Source organism: Penicillium cosmopolitanum, assembly GCF_028827165.1.
Source record: "Penicillium cosmopolitanum strain IBT 29677 chromosome Unknown utg000005l:1.0-4006212.0:1.0-4009387.0, whole genome shotgun sequence".
Classification (NCBI taxonomy): domain Eukaryota; kingdom Fungi; phylum Ascomycota; class Eurotiomycetes; order Eurotiales; family Aspergillaceae; genus Penicillium; species Penicillium cosmopolitanum.
The window spans coordinates 1,850,439-1,869,818 of NW_026622675.1; the positions used below are offsets into that span (position 1 = coordinate 1,850,439).

Consider the following 19,380-nt stretch of genomic DNA (forward strand, 5'->3'; position numbering starts at 1 on the left):
TCAATATCCAGAACTCTGAAGTCCGGCGAAAGCTAGAGCTTGTCAACGGATCCGCGCCTGTTTGATCCTACACTGTTGAGAGAGCACTTGTTGCTGTCTTCTTACTTTTTGGATCTATCAAGTCGCATTCGTGCGCGCTCTTCTTGCCAACCATGGCCGCCAACAAGCAGGGCAAGATGGTAAGTCCTGGTCCCTCCGTGCATCCAACGTCGTGTGGTCAATGGCTGTCGCTAACATATATGTTCTAGCAAAACCTCGTGAGTCTACTTTGCTGATACTCAATCACTCAATCCATTGCCTAACGATTCTCGCAGATCAACTACCGCATGAGAGTGACCCTTAACGATGGTCGCCAAATGACCGGTCAGATGCTGGCCTTTGATAAGGTCCGTCAATTACCTACCATTGCCCCGGACCCAGCTAATTTTATGGTTACTCTCCAGCACATGAACCTCGTTCTCGCCGACACAGAAGAATTCCGCCGTATCAAGCGCAAAGGAAAGGCCGCTGGCCCCGCGAACACCCCGCTGGTCGAGGCGGAGGAGAAGCGAACTCTCGGTCTGACTATCGTGCGCGGCGCCCAAGTCGTCTCTTGCTCCGTCGATGGCCCTCCCCCAGCCGATCCCTCTGCACGTCTCGGCAACGCCGGTGCCGGCGCCGCGGGTGCTGCCGCTACTCTCGCTGCAGGCCCTGGTATCAGCAAGCCCGCTGGTCGTGGCCTGCCCGTTGGTCTTGGTGGTCCCGCTGCTGGTGTGGGTGGCCCCCCTCCTCCAGGTGGCTTCGGAGGCTTCCCTCCTGGTGGATTCCCTGGTGCTCCCCCTCCTGGGTTCGCTGGTCGTGGAGGACCCCCTGGTGGTGGACCTCGTAAGTTATGCATTTTACTCCGCAAACATGCGCGCATGCTAACCATTATGTCCTGCAGCTGGCTTCGCTCCTCCCCCTGGATTCGCTCCCCCAGGCGCTCCTCGTAAGATTTCCTCTTGTTCGCATGAAATTCCTCTTGAACGGATTAGCTAACATTATTTCCTTAGCTGGTGGCGCTTTCCAACCCCCTCCAGGCTTCCAGCCTCCTGGCCAGGGACGGGGATACCCCCCTCCCGGATTCGGTGGTCGATGAGTGGATAAATATGTTTTAGAAGGGAATTCACGCTCAATATGATGAGCGGTCTGTTTTTTTGCCCGGGAAATGAGATGGGGTTCGGGGTTACGTGGAACCAATATTCCCGCGGTCAGCAAGGCAGCATTCGTACATGCTCGATTAGCCCACAATTACCGGGTAGGCGTTGCGGCGCATGGGGATGGAGGTCGTGTCAAGGATTGAAAAAAAGCCCAGAGATCCTTTTGAGATTCGCATTCAGTACTACAATAATGCTACCTAGCTCCTATGGCCCCTTTGTCGCAAAAATTGCAATACATATCGATTTCAGCGCGAGTTGAGCTTGTACTAATACAAACGTAGTTTCAAGGTTTTCGGCAAAAATGCCGCGTGAGATGCTCGAGCAATGTGTGTCAAGACGGAACTAAGAAGAGCAAGCCAAACTTGGACAGAGCGAAGAATCACACTAGTGTATAGACAGAGCAACTTAAATTTGAAGGTTATTTTAATAATATTAGATAATCCGGTATATCAGAACTATCAAGCTATGCGAGATTCAGATATTGATGTTCTTCCAAGCCATAATTGTCTATTAAAATATGATCAAAATACCGTAGCGCGGCCTGGGATGACGGCATATATTGTAGACACATTTTAAACAGAGAAAATCTTGACATGGTACTGGATTATGTAGGTATTCGTGAACCGGATTATACAGAACGTCTTCTCAAACAGCAATAAAAAATGCCTCGACATAAAATGCTTCGACTTCAAACTTGAAGGTTATTTCGTTCAACGGCATCTATATAGTGGATTTCCAAACCCCTGGTAATACTAGCATGACGACTGGCTAGTCAAATTGCCCATTATGCAACCACACATGCATAGCTTGGCAGTCAAAATATAGAAAGCCTATCATCCCAGGACTTAAAGCGAGCCATCACTGAAATAAAACAATTTAACTTTTCCTCTAATTATGCTGGCAAGCAATGCCATTGACGGAGATAAGCCCATGGCACGTGACACGGTCAATGCCGGGTAAGTCAAGTACTTCCGAACCCGCAGACCCCAACCTCAACCCTCAGAGTCACTTTTTTGAACATCTCCCCTCTCAGCAACCTCCGTCATGGCCGCTGTTATTAAGGCGATCAATGCCAAGATCCGCTCCAACAAGGTTGCCGACTATGTCTGCTCGACTCGTACGTGAACCCCGACTCCTAAGATTCCAAGTTTCCCGCCGCGCTTCCCCGAGATCGGCCAGCTGTGATACCTCCGTGAAGAGGACGGACAGGCACAATGGTGCTTGTCGGAATCGGCATTTGGGATCTCACAGGAGTCCCAGACCTGAGATCTGAGAGATATCTCGAATTCTCAACGCTCAACCAATTCTCAATGGCTTTGCCTGAACAATACTGACAATGACAACCCTTTACAGACTTCTGGGGCCCCGTCTCCAACTTCGGTATTCCCTTCGCCGCTGTGATGGACACCCAAAAGGACCCTGAGATGTATGTTATAACTGCGAGAAGCCGCCGCTTATATTTCCGCGGACAATTGCCTCCGCTCCCTTCACCTCCCCCGTCTTCCCTGTGTTTCCGTCCTCGCTCAGATCCCGCTGACCACTCCTTTGCAGTATCTCCGGCCCTATGACCGGTTGTCTGGTCGTCTACGCTGTTACATTCATGCGCTACTCTCTCGCCGTCACCCCCGCCAACTACCTCCTCTTCGGCTGCCACTTGACCAACTTCTGTGCCCAGTCCGTCCAGGGATACCGTTACCTGAACTACTGGAAGTGCGTTACCCTCCCCCGCATGACGCGAAAAACGCGGCAATCTATAACCTGATTATGAAACCATTGGCTAACATGTGTCTGATTTTAGCTGGGGTGGCCGGGAAGCTTCGCTCGCCGCCAAGGCCGCTCAGGGCGGCAAGGCCACTGAGGCCGGTGCTTAGAGAAAGAGCATGTTCGTCGGAAGTTTGCGATGCTCTTTTTTCTTTGTTTATTACCTCGTTCGTCACGGTATTGCATTTCTCTATACACGCGTTTGTCAAACTTGCTTTGTGGCCGGTCCTGTATGGCAGTGAAGAAAAAGTTGTGGTATAGAGGTTCCTATAGAGCGACTGCCGTGTGGGGGGTGATGGAGCGAATGGGGTTGAGGGGTTTGGCGTGGAGACTTGGACATATGATCCATCTGTCTCGGCCACTGTACATAGGTTCTACATTGTGCTTGAATCATTGTTTTGATAAAATTGCCCCCTTGTCATACTAGTACCCAGGTGTCTTACAAGTGCTTTCTCAATAACTTGAAGAACTTGAACTTCAGGATCTTGTAGTCTAACCATTAGAATTTAGCTGCTACTTGGGCTGTACTATGATAGGCTGCTTGTCCAAAAAAATGCATACGAATCGTGAATTTGAAATGACCACCTTGAGATGGGTAGACGGATGTGCCAACCTTGTCGAATATGTATACAAAAAAAGAAACCACTGAAACCCTCAATGCGCCCAATATACTGGCAATTTGTCAAGAGGAAGACCCAAAAACACCAAGTTTGCATAGCTGTTTTCCGCCCATACGTGAAACAAAAAGATATCAAATGCTATGCGACACTCTAGTGTTGAAACAAGAATAAGACGTCATTATACTACACCTTTCGTAGATTATACCGGATCACAGTACCCGGGACTGGGAACGTCACCGGCGCCAGCAGCCCAGTTTTGAAGTGTCAGGAATGTCGTATAGATGCAGCAAATTACACCAAAGACAGTCAGAGTCACGTCGGCAATTGCCTGCCGTCTGGAACGGGCGCAGGCTCGGAGGTGGAGCAGGGGCTAATAAGGAATGTGGGTTAGCGTGGATCTTTTTGGATTAGGAAGGTAACGGAGGGAATGTGGCTTACTGGGTAGACGTAGATAAGAGGGACACAGGCAAAGCTTCCGACCAGCGAAACGAACTTGTCCAGATTATCGGCACCGGCCCAGGCGACGATGGAACAGAGAATCACCAAGAAGAAACGGAAGGCGTTCTTCTTCCACTTGATGTATGGATTGTACTTGCCACTGCGGGTGAAGAGTTCGTTTTCCAGGATACGGATGGCGGGGAAAAGTTGCAGCGGTGTGCTCAACAAAATCGCTAGCGAATAGAGGAGCTGAACCACGTTGACGAACTTGTCATCTTGGGGCAGGTTGAGAAGAATGACCGTCTTCGTGGCCGATCCATAGGCAGCGTAGCTCAGGCCACCGGCGGACAAGAAGATCAAGGTAATGATAATCATAACGCCGGCTAGAATACCCGGGAATCGGCGTGGCTCCTTCATCGATTCCTGGATGGGAATAATTAGGCCAATACCCTCGTAGGTGAAAATCGCCGTGCCAATGAACATGGACCAGGTTGTCGGGTTGAAGTCAATGATATCCGCAATGCCACCATTGCCAATGAGAGTGCTCGCATCGTAGTAGTAGATGTATAGCAGGCCAAGCAAGATGAAGGCATCAGCGATCAGTGCGGTGAAACCGAGTTTGCTGATATCACGAATCAGGGAGAGAGGCAAGAAGATAACCAGTTGCATCAACACCATGATCTTGATATCGATGAAAGACTTGCACTTGCTCACAGCAAGTACGAATGCCTGAAGGTTCTGGGAAACGAAGACAATATATGCGGAGACGAATCCCAACTGGCTCAAAACAATCGATCCTAGGATGATGCGTCGCATGTGCTTTCCATACAGAATACCACCGATATCACCAAAGGAGCCTTCGATCTTCATGCGAGTATTCACCAGCAGAATGAAGGCATAGTAGCTCAAACAGGAAACTCCCAGCAGCACCATGCTGCTAAACAGCATGCCTCCGTTCAAGAACGCACGAGGCAGGAACAGAATTCCTGTTCCCACAAACGACTTGAGCAGTAGCATAACCGCGCCAGTCGCTGTAGTATTTCCAGCAGGAGCACGCTGCTTGTGCTTGCGCTTTCGGCGGCCAGCCCCCTCTCCTTGGAGCAGGGCTGCATCTTCTCCGGACGCTCGACCTTCGGCTTCATCCCAGGACTCGGAGGAAAAGTACTCATCTGGTCCTAGCACTTCATCATCCTCCTCCAACTCCTCACCAGCGAAATGTCCATAAAGAGATAGAAACTCGATAAAGCTTGTAGTGGGAAGCTGAGGGTGCGCGGGGGCGGCAGCTCCTGAATTCGATCCTTGAACACTTCCCCGGTGCGGACTTCCTGCGGTTCTGCGCAAGTAGTCACGACGGAAACCACCAGGGACCCGTATCGTGTGGATATCTTCTGTTTCTTGCTCAGGGGTAGGTCGACTGACGCTAAAACTCTTGCTGCGGGCAAACCGACCTGCGGCCTCCGCCTCCGCATCTTCGGCCCATTTATACACCTGCCGAGTAATGTCTCCACCCTGCAGCTGCAGACTGGAGAACTCATCATCACCCATGCTGGTGCCAAGCTCCGACGGAGTTTCTCGGGCCTCCGATGCATGTTGTGGCATGACCAGATGTCTTCTCACCACCTCGTGATCTTCGTAAGGCTGCCCTCCATTAAATTCGGAGCCAGTCTTGGTGTCGAATGAACCATACTGGGAGCCCAGAGGTCGGTTATCTTGCACCGCATGCAGAGCCGGAGACGCAGCGACCCGCGAGGGGGTCCCGAAATTCGGGGGCGAGCGACCGAGGCTCTCTTGCAGTTGGGAAGCAATCATAGACTGGCCTGGACCAGGAAGTGAAGATGGGTCATCCACATATCGAAAATTTTGGTCGTTGGAGTTTGCTATGTTGGTATTCGTGGTGGAGACGGGGCGGCCGGTCGGAATACCTTGACGAGACGATAACGAAGTTCCCAGAGCTGGCGAAGGAACCGGCGAGGCAAGTCGGGCAATCGAAGCTTGTCTGTTTCCCTCCGGTGCTGGCGACGTCGATCGAATGGACGAGGTCGAAATTGGCAGCGACCGGGGTGGGTTCAACGAGGAACTCTCTCCGTTGTCCATGGTGTCAGGGGGGTGGGAGGGGGGGAAGGGTCAAATCGACACTTGCTTGAATTGCATCAGGTTAGAATACAGCGGGCCCAGATTGTGTGCGAGCTGTATACGCAAACATTCAGAGAGGCAGAGAAGAGGGTGTCTCAAGCTCAAAGGCGGTCTTGTCTGTCTGCAACTGCAACTGCAACTGGAGGAGGAGTGACAGCTGACAAAGTTCCGCCTTTGGGCCGATCGGCGGGGTTTGCACTGTTTGTTCCTTCCTTCGTCATCCCCTCCAGACGCGCTGTGACGCAGGTGGTTTGGTAGTTCTCCCTTGCTCAGTCTGCTTTTTTTTTGCTATTTCTTTCTTTCTTTTTTTTATTTGAAATTATTCGAGTCGGGACTGTTGGAAACGGTTCGTCTTCATGCTCTCGCTCGAGCGAATCTGATCATTGTTGACGGGTCTTATCGTGATGTCTCGACGACGTCCGAACTTCTCGACTCGCACCCCCGAAGAAGATGTTTCTCGCCTCGACCCAAATGAACATGGGGACAATGCGGAGAATCGTGCGGGCCTCTTGAAATGGCCCTCAAATATCTGGTCCCGACATCATGGGGTGGACCAGACAGAGTCCGGAGAACCTCGACGACATTCTCTACCTCGAAACTTTTTAGGGGGATTGTCTCGATGGTGGGCCAACAGCACCGAAGCCGAACGACATCATGACGCCCAAGATGAGAGTGGTATCTCACAGCTGTCTTTCTCCGCTGGACCTCTTCGAGATTCCAGTGTGGATAAGAAGGATAGGAGTGGACATCGACCTCGTGCATCAGAAGAGACCAAAAAGCTTGGAACATTCTCCGGAGTATTTGTGCCTACCACGTTGAACGTGCTTAGCATTCTTATGTTCCTTCGATTCGGATTCATTCTTGGCCAGGCTGGATTACTGGGCATACTGGGTAGGGATCGCCGGAGTAGGGGGTGAATGAAGTAGATTGGGTTTGTTACTAACCACTCTGTAGGACTACTGTTGGTATCATATATGATCAACCTCGTGACAACGATGTCTCTTTCCGCAATCGCATCCAATGGCACCGTCCGAGGTGGAGGTGCCTATTACTTGATATCACGGTCACTCGGCCCCGAATTTGGTGGGTCGATTGGAATCGTGTTCTACCTGGGATATGTTTTCAACACCGGCATGAATGCTGTTGGTTTGATCGACTGCTTCACAGAGAATTTTGGTATGAACCGGGGCTCGTTGGCAAATTTCCTCGCTGAAGGCTTTTGGTGGCAATATCTTTGGGGAACTGTTATTTTAATTCTCTGCACTGCAATCTGTTTGGCAGGAAGTTCCATCTTTGCGAGAGCAAGTAACGGCCTTCTCATTATCCTCCTTGTGGCCACGTTTAGTATTCCGCTTTCTGCCCTCTTCGTGAAACCATTCTACTCACCCAAGGAACGCGTGGAATTCACGGGTCTCAGTTTGCAGACTCTAATGGAGAACCTCAAGCCTCATCTCACCAAGGGCGCTGCCGGCAGCCAGATGAAGGGAAGGGAGAACTTCCAAGACCTTTTTGGCATTTTGTTTCCTGCCACAGGCGGTATCTTTGCGTAAGTCAACCCATTTTCTCATGCCGTGCTGTGTTACTGATTTTCTTTTTTGGGCAGTGGTGCAAGTATGTCGGGTGATCTGAGACATCCGAGCAAAGCAATTTCCCAAAGGCACATTGTCCGGTCTTGCCTTGACATTCATCACATACGGATTGGTCATTCTTGCAATGGCGTCTTCCATCAGCAGAGAGTCATTTTACAATAACGCCAATGTCATTCAAGTTGTATGTATTCGCTTCATATTTTTTTCCACCAAGAAAATGCTGACGCCTTGAAGGTAAATGCATCAGAAATCCTTATTCTCCTGGGAGAATTTGCAACTAGTTTCTTCTCTGCCCTGATGGGAGTGATCGGTTCCGCAAAGCTTCTGCAAGCAATCGCGCGGGACAGTCTCCTTCCCGGACTTACCATGTTTAGCCAAGGCACGAAGAAAAGTGACGATCCTGTATATGCCATCATCGTGACCTTCATTTTTGCCCAGGTCACGATGCTGTTCGATATCAATCGCATTGCTTCTTTTGTTACCATGGCTTACTTGATGACCTTCCTGGTGACAAACTTGGCTTGCTTTCTTTTGAAAATTGGATCAGCCCCGAACTTCCGACCGTCGTTCCATTATTTCAACTGGCAAACTGCTGCCATCGGAACTGTTGTCAGTGGAGTCAGTATGTTCTTCGTGGATGGTCTATACGCTGGGGGATGTGTGGGAATCCTAGTGATTCTTTTCCTCTTGATTCACTATACCTCGCCGCCTAAAGCTTGGGGCGATGTCAGCCAAAGTCTGATCTACCATCAAGTACGAAAATACTTGCTCCGCTTGCGACAGGAACATGTGAAATTCTGGCGGCCGCAGATCTTACTTTTCGTCAGTGACCTTGATAGACAGTATAAGATGGTATCCTTTTGCAACTCGCTGAAGAAAGGTGCCTTGTTCGTCCTTGGTCACGTCCTGGTGACCGATGACTTTTCAGCGGCTGTCCCAGAGGCACGTCGTCAACAAACAGCGTGGACGAAACTTGTCGAATTTTCCAAGATAAAAGCATTTGTCAATATTGCAATTTCCCCGGCAGCTGAATGGGGGATGCGAAATATTGTCCTCAACTCCGGGCTAGGAGGAATGCGACCAAACATCGTTGTGATTGACCAATTTAGAGAAGACCAGAACCTGGCAGAGACTTTCTCTGTGAACAGCAATCGCAGAGAGTCTTCGAAATCCAGACGACGATCCTCCATCCTTGGATCCAAATTTGATGCGGACGAGCCTGCGCCGCCCACCAAGGGCATGAGCTGTAAGAGCTACGTCACAATTTTGGAAGATCTGCTCTTCAAGCTTCGCATCAATGTTGCTGTTGCCAAAGGATTCGAAGACCTCGAGTTACCGGATCTTCACGGCCGCCATACAAAGAAGTACATAGATCTATGGCCGATCCAGATGTCTGCGGAACTTGGCGCAGACACGGAAAGCAAACAGAATGTGCTTACTACAAACTTTGACACCTACACTTTGATCCTTCAACTCGGTTGCATTCTGAACACGGTGCCATCATGGAAGAAAACTTATCAATTGCGGGTTGCCGTGTTCGTCGAGTACGAAACTGACGTCGAAGACGAGCGAGGGCGTGTGGAGGCTCTTCTCGACAAACTGCGAATCCAAGCCGAGGTCCTCGTATTCTGGCTTGCCCGCGGCGATCTCAAGGCCTACCGCGTCATTGTGAATGGCGACACCTCTCCGGAAATGGAAGATGCTCAAGAAAACGTGAATACTGTACTTAAGAATGAAGATTGGTGGCAGGGAGTCGTGAAGGCGCGCACTCGTTTCCAGAACATGCAGGAACAGGAGCAGCAGCAGCAGCCCACAACCGAAGATTTCCCGCATATCGACCGAACATCGACGTGGCAAAGCCCAACCAGTCAGGATAGCGGTAACCGGCCTCTTCAGCAGCGGGTCACAGGGTTACGCAAATTGATATCGAAGCGCCGGCGATCCGTGTCTAGTTTCCGCGCACTGGGAAGCGTCAGCCTTGGCATGCAGACACACCGCTTGTTAGATGCATTTGTTGAATATGACGGTGACGATTCATCAACTGCAAGCAGCGACGACAGTGATTTCGACCCTTACACAAGCGATCCCGAGATTGACGAGGGCGAGGCAAGCATCGCGCATGAGGACGATGCGAGCAACCGAAAAGGCAGCGAGAACGCAGATCTTTTGCAACCCCTCGAACGGAGTCAGAGCGATGATCATAGCTCTGGCGTGAGTCCAACTGCCGAGACACCACCTCGCAAGGATTCGTCCGGGCGAATGATTCCTTCAATTATCGAGACCGGCGACGGTGCCTCGCCAAAGAGCAAGCCGGCTACCCGTCCGGGCATCAGTCGGAGTGCATCCAGCAACCGGTTCAGTTCCTCGCCCATCCCCGAAGCCAAGGTCAACACGGACGCGGACGAAGGTGCTGGACCCAGTATCATGTTTGCGTCGAACGCCTCACCGCCACGCTTCCTTGGCAAACTTGACTCGATCTATGCGCGTCGCCCGTCGATGCCTTCGCCCAGCTCCAGTCAAACGGCTTCTGGGTTCCCTGGTCCGGCCTCGATCCCATTGTCCTTTAATGATCTGCCCAGTCGGGCGCAGCATCTTATTCTGAATGAGTTGATGGTGCAGCAGAGTAGTGAGACGGCTGTGATCTTCACCACGCTTCCATCACCGATTGAAGGGACATCCTTGGGAGAGGAAGATAGTGCCTCGTATTTGAGTGATCTGGAGGTGCTCTGGAATGGGCTGCCGCCTTGTTTGTTGGTGCACAGCAATAGCATGACAGTGACGATGAATTTGTAAATGTGCTTACTGGGAGTTGCATGGAAGATGTACAGCTGTATGCAATACAATGCACATGCACATACGCGTACACATACTGTTTTGTTCAGATACTTATGTTACATTTCGGAAATATCATGATTCCATATACCATATACTTGTACTAGTCTACAGTATACTTTTTTGCTGACGGCTCGTATAGTAGTTTGTGGCCCCGGCCCCGGCCCCTCCAAGAAACTACTGCAGGTCAGCCGGGATCGGCGGGACTAAGAACGTTCTCTATCTTGAGTGGCTCTCCATTGGACGATATTTAGTATACAATAATGTACTTTATGTATTCTATATGTAGATGTGGCGGTTTGAAATCGAATATGGCGGCCTGCCCGTGTACCCTTAGCCTTGGAAATAGTAATTACTAATTACTAATAAAAGGTGGTAGGGCCTCTCGATGAGCCACACTTAGTCGAAGCGAACCAGAGAATGGAGGATTGTACATATTATAAACAAAATGCCCTAATACTCGCCCTAGCCTATAATAAACCAAGTAAAAAGAAAATATCCCCACGCTAGACCCAAAACTGCTAAAGATGACCAACCTGCATTCGACAGGTTCTGATTGGCTGGCAGCGTGACTCGGGATACCCCGTAGCTACGAGCACCGAATGATTTACCTGGAGTAAGCATCCTTTCATTGTACGGAGTCCCCGTACAGTTGTTGTCCCTCATACATTATAATAGTTCCCTTCTCTTAACCCTGTCACACAGAGATTGTTTGATTTCTCTCTGCCTGGGCCCCTTGCCGTTCTTTCATTCTTCCTGCTTCCATCTACTGCGCCCCCCCTCTTACTCCGCCCCTGAATTATTTGTTCCTTTTCTTCTTCTAAACCATGACTACTGCCAGCGCTGGTCGATTGAACGGCAGCGTTAGAGCCTCGGATCCTACTCGTCGCCCTGTTGCGCATTTCGATCTTCCTGATCGTTCTTACAATATGAATGCCTCAAATGCCAACGGGAATGGGCATGGGGTTGACCACCCCGACTCCGACAGTGCCTCCTCCACCTCCACCAACACCACCAACGGCACTCAAACACGCCGTCCAGGCATGTCTCGCAAGGCCTCATCGCCCATGGCCCCCGCCTTTATGGTCTCTGCCCCCGGGAAAGTCATTGTCTTTGGTGAACACGCCGTTGTTCATGGCAAGGCTGCCCTGGCCGCCGCCATCTCTCTCCGTTCCTATCTCCTCGTCACGACCCTCTCCAAATCTCAGCGTACCATCACATTGAACTTCCGCGACCTAGGGTTTGCTCATACTTGGCAAATCGATGAACTCCCTTGGGACGTCTTCCAACAACCATCCAAGAAGAAGTTCTACTACGACCTCGTCACATCCCTCGACCCCGAGCTCGTCGCCGCAATCGAACCCCACCTCGCACATGTCTCCAAGGGCGTCCCTGAAGAAATGCGCAAGACTCACGTCCGATCAGCCTCTGCCTTCCTCTACCTCTTCCTCTCCCTCGGCTCCAAGCAAAGTCCCGGCGCAATCTACACCCTCCGCTCCAACATCCCCACCGGCGCCGGCCTAGGCAGCTCAGCCAGTGTCTGCGTCTGCCTGAGTTCCGCCCTCCTCCTACAAATCCGCACTCTCGCCGGTCCCCATCCAGACCAACCGCCCGAGGAAGCAGAGACTCAAATCGAACGCATCAATCGCTGGGCCTTTGTCGGCGAGCTCTGCATCCACGGTAACCCCAGTGGAGTCGACAACACGGTAGCCGCAGGCGGCAAAGCCGTGATCTTCAAACGATCCGATTACACCAAACCACCCGAAGTCATTTCCCTGCCCGATTTCCCCGAATTGCCCCTCCTCCTCGTCGACACGCGCCAGTCCCGCTCCACCCTGACCGAAGTCGCAAAGGTTGGCGAATTGAGGAAACGCCATCCGGTGGTTACAGAGTCTATCCTCGACGCAATTGACCAAGTCACCTGCTCCGCGCGCGCTCTCATCGAGACCCCCGACTTCGACGGTGCCTCGGACGACACCCTCGAGCACTTCGGTACGCTTATCCGAATTAACCACGGCTTCCTTGTTTCGCTGGGCGTCTCGCACCCTCGTCTCGAGCGCATTCGCGAACTAGTCGATTACGCTGATATTGGTTGGACGAAGTTGACTGGTGCCGGTGGTGGTGGGTGTGCGATTACTTTGCTCCGCCCGGACGCGAAGCCCGAGGTTGTGCGTGATTTGGAAGCCAAGCTTGCGGAGGAGGGATTCGCCAAGTACGAGTCTACTCTTGGTGGAGACGGCGTTGGCGTGCTTTACCCTGCTGTTCTGCGGAATGGGTCTGATGAGGAGGGCGGCGAGGAAATTGATCAGCAGAAGTTTGAGAATGCTGAGGGGCCTGAGGGTATTGAGAGGCTTGTTGGTGTTGGTGCCAATGCCCAGGAGAGGAGGGAGGGTTGGAAGTTTTGGAAACGCGCTACGCAATGATTCCTTTCTTCATCCGAGTCCTCTTCTTGTCTCCCCTCGACCAACTAGACCCAATGACTCAATGCTGCGTCAGTTTGTTGGTCTCCGCCCCTATTGGATCTGACTTGATCTGACCTGACCTGGTTATGGGATGGTATCTATCTACCACCCGTCCCAGCCATCCCATTGAACCATAACATATCATGGTACCACTAACCCTTTTTTATCCCATTCTGTCTCATTCTTGTACACATTTTCCCTCCTATGCATTATACACCCTACCTTTATGAACCCATTGGAAACCACTATCCAGAGCCCTGCTTTCTCCCTCTCACCTCTACTGCTCTTTTATTCCTTTATTCTTTTTTTCTCTCTAACCTTTTATTCTTGCATTTGTTTTGGTTCTTTTTTTCTTCTCTCTCTTTGCATTCTTATCCTCTTATATTCTTATCTTTCTTCGTTATTCGTTCCCCTTGGAAGCGGGGTCCAAGGTCCATCACGCTACTATCTACTATCTCCTCACTTATTGATGAAAGAACTGAAAAAATCAACCTTTCGGGTTTTGGCATGTGCATGTTTCTGGCGCTGGTGTGTTTTTCCTTTGTGGTTGGCCCGGGCTATGAGATATATTAATATTACTATATTTACTATCCATTCTCTTCTTTTCTACCTTACTCACACTCTTTAAATATAATAATCATACTATATTCAGTCGCTGTGAACCTTGGAATTTACCTCAGCCCACAGTAAGTGTCGGACTCGGACTATGTACTTTATGCCTCCCCTAGGGTATTTTGTTAAAGCGAGCCTTGTAAACTTGAAATCACCCCATGGTAGTCTCCCACCCCTTCTCAATCATAACATCAATCCAATAAGCATCTGTCTCCCCCGCATCCATCCGCTTCCATACCTCCCTAACCAACCTCAGACAGACATTAATCGGTTTTGGCGGGAGGACATGTAGGAATGAGGTTAGTCTGCCGAGGATGAATCTTCTTGTTCGGGAAATTTCGATGGCTTCCATTGATATACTTGGTTGTTCGGTATCGTCGTCGTGGTTGTTTTCGAGATCGTCTGGAGTTTGAGGCTGATGGTGGTGTTGAGTTCGACTTCGAGTTCGACTTTGTGGGGAATCGTGGGAAGTGTGAGGTAGGTGTGATGTTGAACGTGGGAGACGAAGCTCGCTGCTCGCTGCGACGAGGAGGAAAGGTTGTAAACATCTTGTGCGAGATTCGAGGGGGATGGTTTTTAGGCGGGAGAGGGTTGTTATGGCGAATTCTGTGAGCCAGTTGTTATATAGGGATTCTGAATCGTCGGGGTCGGTGTCTGTATTTGTATTTGTATTTGTGAAGGTATTTGTTGTAGAGGGCGAGGGCTGTGTTGAATGGTGCGTTTGATTTCCTGATGGACCTCCTCGAGCCGAACCCGGATTTGTATGTGTATCGCAGAATCCCCCTCCAGCTGACATATTCATACTGTCCAGATCAATCGGGAAGAACGGGTCTCGAGCCGAAGTGGACGATGATGATGCGGAATTAGGTAGACGATTGCGAAGTAAATCAGGAAAAACGCGATATAACTGCATTAATCCCGTACAACGATAAACCTCCGCCATAGTGAGTAGATGCCAGACGGGCGTTTCGTCGTCACCGGGCGAGACGATTTCCGCCTCAGTAGGATGCGCCAGAGCGAGAAGTCTTTCTTCCAATTCTCGCGCTTTCTCAATGGCAATTTGAGCGCGGGCGATTTCTTCCTGCGAGGTGAATCTGCGTGCTCGGACGCGTTGCCGTTCACGTCGGACTAATCGACCTACTTCGTGGACTGTGAATTGGGTGTCGCGAGCGATACCCGTCCAGGGTGCGGTACTCGTTGAAGAACGAGGGACTCATCCATTGAGGAGGCTGATAAGTCTGACGAGACGATGTCTGTATCCGCGACGAAGGAGAGCAGCATTTCCCAGTATATAAGCGCTTCTTCGAAGAAGCGGTAGTTGTTACTTGTGCTTTTGACGAAGCCGAAGTCTGGAGTGGTTGATGATCCGATTGTGGTCAGTTGCTTGCGAAGGAGGTTGAAGAAAGATATACCCAGGTCCTTGGGATCGTGCCAGCTTGCTGTTTGGCCGAGCATGAGGAGGGCTAGGAGGGCTTTGTCGTCCATGACTGCTTCGCGGGTTATTATTTCCACGGCCTCGTCTCGCATTTTGCGGCCTAGGGGTCCGAATTGAGGGAAGTCGTTTACTAGAGTTGCCGCGGCCATGCTTTGCATTGTGCGGCACATTGCTAGTGATGAGCCCCATAGGCGTGAGACTGTTGTGCGGAATGGATTCATTTGGCTGTCGTAGCTGGAGAAGAGGGCTGCGACCTCTTTGAAGTAGTACTCGATGAGTGTCCATGATGGGTTGTTTAGTGGTCGGGAGATTGACATGAAGTCGCGAGATGTTGATCGTTGCGGTGCGGGCGGATAGCTTCGTACAATGGCCGATGGGGAAAAATCACGGTATATACTGCCTGTCCCTCCCCCTCCTCCTTCTTCCTCGTTGTTTGTTGGTCCGATCAGGGAGAGGAAGTGTGAGAGGTCCACTGCATTGTCTGCAGATGAGATAAAGTCATCGACTGCCTGATGAGACTGCTGGAATGCCGATGATATCGGGATTGGGGATGGGCATAGATCAGACAGTTCAGGCAAGGATCCGTTGCCTGGTAGGTCCCACAGGTGATCACAAAGTGAATTTGATTCATCGAGGCCAAACCCCGAAGATTCTAAATCATGCGAAGGCCCGCCGATGGGGTCGTCAGTGGGTAGGATCTGCTGTGTCGGGAGCGAAGGTTGTTTCGGTGATATTTGACCTTGAGGAGGCGCAGGACTCAAGGCCTTCCCATCGGACGATGCGCCAGGACTGGGCTCTTCATATTTAGTAACCCATTTCAGGGACTGTACATAACCGGGGCATCGGACCCCTAGGCGAGTACAGCGATTGCAGTGAGGTTTCTCCTCTCCGCACTTCACCTGTGGATCTGCGTTAGCTGGGGAGTCCCACACAAGCACCAGGGCACTACGTGACGCGGAGAAGAGAATATACGCACTCGCTTACTTTTGCATCGGGAACACCCGTTGCGGGATTTCTTGACTCGACGCATGGTTGTTAAGGATGAAGTAATGAGGGACCGACATTGCGGAGTCGTTAGAGTTGACTCGTGCGGGGAGATTGAAATGCCAAGTCATCGCGGCAGTTGTTGTAAGTGGACACCCTAACGGGATCTTTTTACCTTTTTGAGAAACCTTAGGACCTAAGTAGCTGATAAGGGTGGATTTAGGTTATGTGAATACAGAGAAAATAGTACTGTTCTCTTAAACTGCCCGTAGAGAATAGTCCGTATAAGATTGAGTCCTTTTGTTGACCGTGATACAGACCCGCCCAGGCTCACCTTTCATGTTGGAGACTACAGAGATTCTCTTTCGAACCCTACATGATGGTTACTCCCGTAGCCTGGATAATGCTTCAGTTCAGACTCGTAAAATTCAAACGCAAGGGGACATAATGTTATGTATTCTTAGTAATCCAAAAATAACAACCTTCGCGGTGCCGTTCATCCAACAAACTGTGCCCCCTACTCAAGCAAACATTAAGCCCTGGATCATTGCAAACTGGCGTGAAACCTGAATCCCTCGCAGCGTAAGATGGTTTCTCGCATGATAAACTGCAAGAAAAGTCTGGCTGTATCACAAATTGTCGAGCTGGAAAGTCTCTATGACTCTGATTTGCTTCCAACTGCGGTTGTGGCAACATTCTCTTCGTGTTGAAGGTTAGCTGGATTTGCCTTGATACCCTCTGGGGCAGCTTCATCTTGGTCAACTGCTGTACTAGAAGTATTCTTCCCAGCATCAGACTTTCTTGAAGCAAGAGTCGGGCGGTGCTCAGAGATCTTCTCCGTGGCATCAACGGGAATGGGTTTGGCCCATCGGGAATAAATGTCCTCTGGGAGCATCTTCTTTCTTTCGACCTTCTTGATCACCAGTGTATCCTTCAGAACATTGTACTGAATAGTTGAGCTTCCACCCCAGCTCCTTGTCACTCGAAGGATGCGATTTATGAGTGCAACGAGTTTCGTAATATCTTCTTGGTGGGCTTGTTCCCAATCCTTCACCGCGGCAGTGATGTCTTCAACTTCCGGCCTCGAGAACACTCCTCGTTGATGATGGGCGCGGACGAGCTTGGGTGTCTGGGAAACCCAGACCTGAGGTGCAATTTCCGATAGTTTCAGGGGTTTGTGAGAAACCCGAGTTTTGATCTCTAGGGTTGATTCCCGTGGTACCACCCAACCTTCCCTTTTGATGGTCAATTTAGATTCAACGGAGGTCTCTTCCGTAGTGACTGTCTCTGTTGAGAGAGAGACAATGAGTGCAAGATGTTTGCAAGGTCGTCCCCTATCGACTCGCCATCCTTTACAACAGGCTTTGAATCACCAACACATCCATCTGTCTCATGGCGCACAAGAAAACTCACACCACCGAGTCTGTAGGAAATTATGCGATGGTGTCCAGTGCTATCTCTAACCTGGGGGATGGTGTATGCTTTCTCGAATTCATGACCAAAGCCCCGGAATTGGCCAGGCCCAATCACTTCATAGGTAGCGGTCTCATCACGACAGAATATCGCAGTCTGAGCTGCCATATCCACCTGGATGGTGAATGGATCGAGCCCGTGTGTGGCCAAATCTGGATTGATAAATGACAGCAGCTTTCGAATGTTGTTTCGATCGGTCACGACGTCGATTGAGCTTATGTCGAACGAGGGCTGTTCGATATAAAGAGAGCGGAATAATGGCTCTAGAGGGCTGTCAGGATGGCGAGCAGCATTCTGAGCAATGTAAACAAGGCCGCTATCTTCATTCACTTTTCGAGGTCCTCGTGGAGCAGACCATCGAGCTGGACTGCCTGGGACAGCGATGGTGGGTGTGGATGCCTCGACCCAGTTATAAGAAGCCAGGTGCTTCACATCACTGATGATTGCTTCTGCTGGAGCAAAGGAGTCCAGACCGAGGCGGGAGATCTCGACAAGATTCTTGGAGGTTGTTTCGGGTTCTGACATTTTCTAGATCTTTATCCTGCGGATTTGGAAGCTTACCAACTTGAGCTTTGAAGGAGGATCGGAACTGCGTATTAAGCTCCCGTGTGGTGAAGTCAAGTACCGTGACGAATGGAGGAGATGATGAAAGGTGTAGGTTCATGTCACTAAAGGAGGGAGGCTAATATAGGGGATCTTTGAGCCGCCTGAGGCCTCGCATCAACATTTTGTTTGCCTTCCAATGGTGCCAGCATCAACTTGAACTGACAGGGTGTACGTCAGAATTGATATGCAAGCTATTTCTAATGAGGCTGCCAGTCACGGGCCTAGCGGGATGGCCAGCTCACACTTCATGCCAGGTGTATATGCATGCATGACTAGATAGGGTATCCTTGTCTACATTGAACAGCGGAACTCTTGGCGGTTTTTCGTTGTTGACACTATCTCTCTTCTCTTATTTACTCGGAGGATGTGTCCGTCATCAGTTTGCTGGATCGGTTGATGCTGGTGTTGGTAGTAAGAATAAGAACAAGAAAATAAGAATCGTAAATTTTCTCGCTCCAATATTTGCTGTTCCATGGCAATGCCGCAATTCATTACTGCTGATACATTTTATTCGCATTATTCGTGTTTTTCTGAACTCTTATTATGAGACGTAGCATTGGCCTTCGCAAGATAAACTTGGGAGGTGCCCCGGGGGATAACTGTGGTCGGCGAATGTTCCGTATTATAATACCTTGTATTATATTGTAATTTCAAAGATGTTTCCCATAAATTACATTCTGCCATCAAAGGTTTGGTGAATTTTCGAAATCACTTGAGTTTTTCGTTTTTTTGCCATACTTAAGAGCGGCTTTCACCGCCCGTAATATTACAAAGTATTATTACCTGTCCAGAACACGTCTTCATTTCAACCTGAGTTCATTTGCATTGAGAAACAGGATCGTTTGGATTGTGTGTGATTTCTTCGAAAGTCGTTTACTATGGCTTTCTATTTCCCTTCAACCTTATTCTCTGCATTTAGCGGTATTCGCCTGGCACCTGGGCATGCTGTCTCTCGCTTCAACTTTCGACCAATCCATCCCGGGTAATTATCGGTATTTGTACAACTAGTACTCGAAGTACATAAACATACTCCGTCTACTCATTTACATTCTCCTGGTGCTATTATATGGCGAGATACTCCGAGTCCCTGCCATTGTCACGCTTCCAACAAATTGTAAAGGTACTAGTATTAGTACCTTTAGCCACATTTCTTAAGTTCTTCAACCATTGGCTCGACATCGACAAGGCTTGGGGGCCAACCCGTCTGGGGTATCAAAGCGTTCCCCACAGCTCACGATTTCAATCTATAATGCTCAC

At 50.1% G+C, this 19,380-nt stretch overlaps 7 protein-coding genes across 7 annotated transcripts; 4 read left to right on the forward strand and 3 right to left on the reverse strand.

Moving 5' to 3' along the window:
* Nucleotides 1-152: 152 nt before the first annotated feature.
* N7509_003750 (small nuclear ribonucleoprotein-associated protein) lies at nucleotides 153-1,117 on the forward strand (the record flags this gene model as incomplete). Its single annotated transcript, XM_056628387.1, has 5 exons — nucleotides 153-179; nucleotides 249-257; nucleotides 315-864; nucleotides 923-967; nucleotides 1,032-1,117. 5 exons carry the CDS (start codon nucleotides 153-155, stop codon nucleotides 1,115-1,117), a joined length of 717 nt encoding a protein of 238 aa, XP_056491121.1.
* A 1,105-nt stretch (nucleotides 1,118-2,222) lies between these two features.
* On the forward strand, nucleotides 2,223-3,049 carry N7509_003751 (pyruvate transporter MPC1; the record flags this gene model as incomplete). The annotated part of the gene is made up of 4 exons (XM_056628388.1): nucleotides 2,223-2,295; nucleotides 2,532-2,604; nucleotides 2,730-2,888; nucleotides 2,977-3,049. 4 exons carry the CDS (start codon nucleotides 2,223-2,225, stop codon nucleotides 3,047-3,049), a joined length of 378 nt encoding a protein of 125 aa, XP_056491122.1.
* A 715-nt stretch (nucleotides 3,050-3,764) lies between these two features.
* On the reverse strand, nucleotides 3,765-6,091 carry N7509_003752 (putative amino acid transporter; the record flags this gene model as incomplete). The annotated part of the gene is made up of 2 exons (XM_056628389.1): nucleotides 3,765-3,929; nucleotides 3,998-6,091. Coding segments are annotated over 2 exons (2,259 nt in total), but the record flags the coding sequence as incomplete, so codon positions are not given.
* A 443-nt stretch (nucleotides 6,092-6,534) lies between these two features.
* On the forward strand, nucleotides 6,535-10,512 carry N7509_003753 (putative cation chloride cotransporter; the record flags this gene model as incomplete). The annotated part of the gene is made up of 5 exons (XM_056628390.1): nucleotides 6,535-7,021; nucleotides 7,085-7,676; nucleotides 7,734-7,741; nucleotides 7,788-7,900; nucleotides 7,954-10,512. 5 exons carry the CDS (start codon nucleotides 6,535-6,537, stop codon nucleotides 10,510-10,512), a joined length of 3,759 nt encoding a protein of 1,252 aa, XP_056491124.1.
* Nucleotides 10,513-11,378: 866 nt separating this feature from the next.
* On the forward strand, nucleotides 11,379-12,974 carry erg12 (mevalonate kinase; the record flags this gene model as incomplete). Its single annotated transcript, XM_056628391.1, has 1 exon — nucleotides 11,379-12,974. The coding sequence occupies one exon, from the start codon at nucleotides 11,379-11,381 to the stop codon at nucleotides 12,972-12,974; it is 1,596 nt and encodes a 531-aa protein (XP_056491125.1).
* Nucleotides 12,975-13,776: 802 nt separating this feature from the next.
* N7509_003755 (Zn(II)2Cys6 transcription factor) lies at nucleotides 13,777-16,175 on the reverse strand (the record flags this gene model as incomplete). Its single annotated transcript, XM_056628392.1, has 3 exons — nucleotides 13,777-14,818; nucleotides 14,869-16,005; nucleotides 16,045-16,175. The coding sequence occupies 3 exons, from the start codon at nucleotides 16,173-16,175 to the stop codon at nucleotides 13,777-13,779; spliced, it is 2,310 nt and encodes a 769-aa protein (XP_056491126.1).
* A 524-nt stretch (nucleotides 16,176-16,699) lies between these two features.
* N7509_003756 (geranylgeranyl pyrophosphate synthetase) lies at nucleotides 16,700-18,042 on the reverse strand (the record flags this gene model as incomplete). The annotated part of the gene is made up of 2 exons (XM_056628393.1): nucleotides 16,700-17,331; nucleotides 17,391-18,042. The coding sequence occupies 2 exons, from the start codon at nucleotides 18,040-18,042 to the stop codon at nucleotides 16,700-16,702; spliced, it is 1,284 nt and encodes a 427-aa protein (XP_056491127.1).
* Between the last annotated feature and the right edge of the window lie 1,338 nt (nucleotides 18,043-19,380).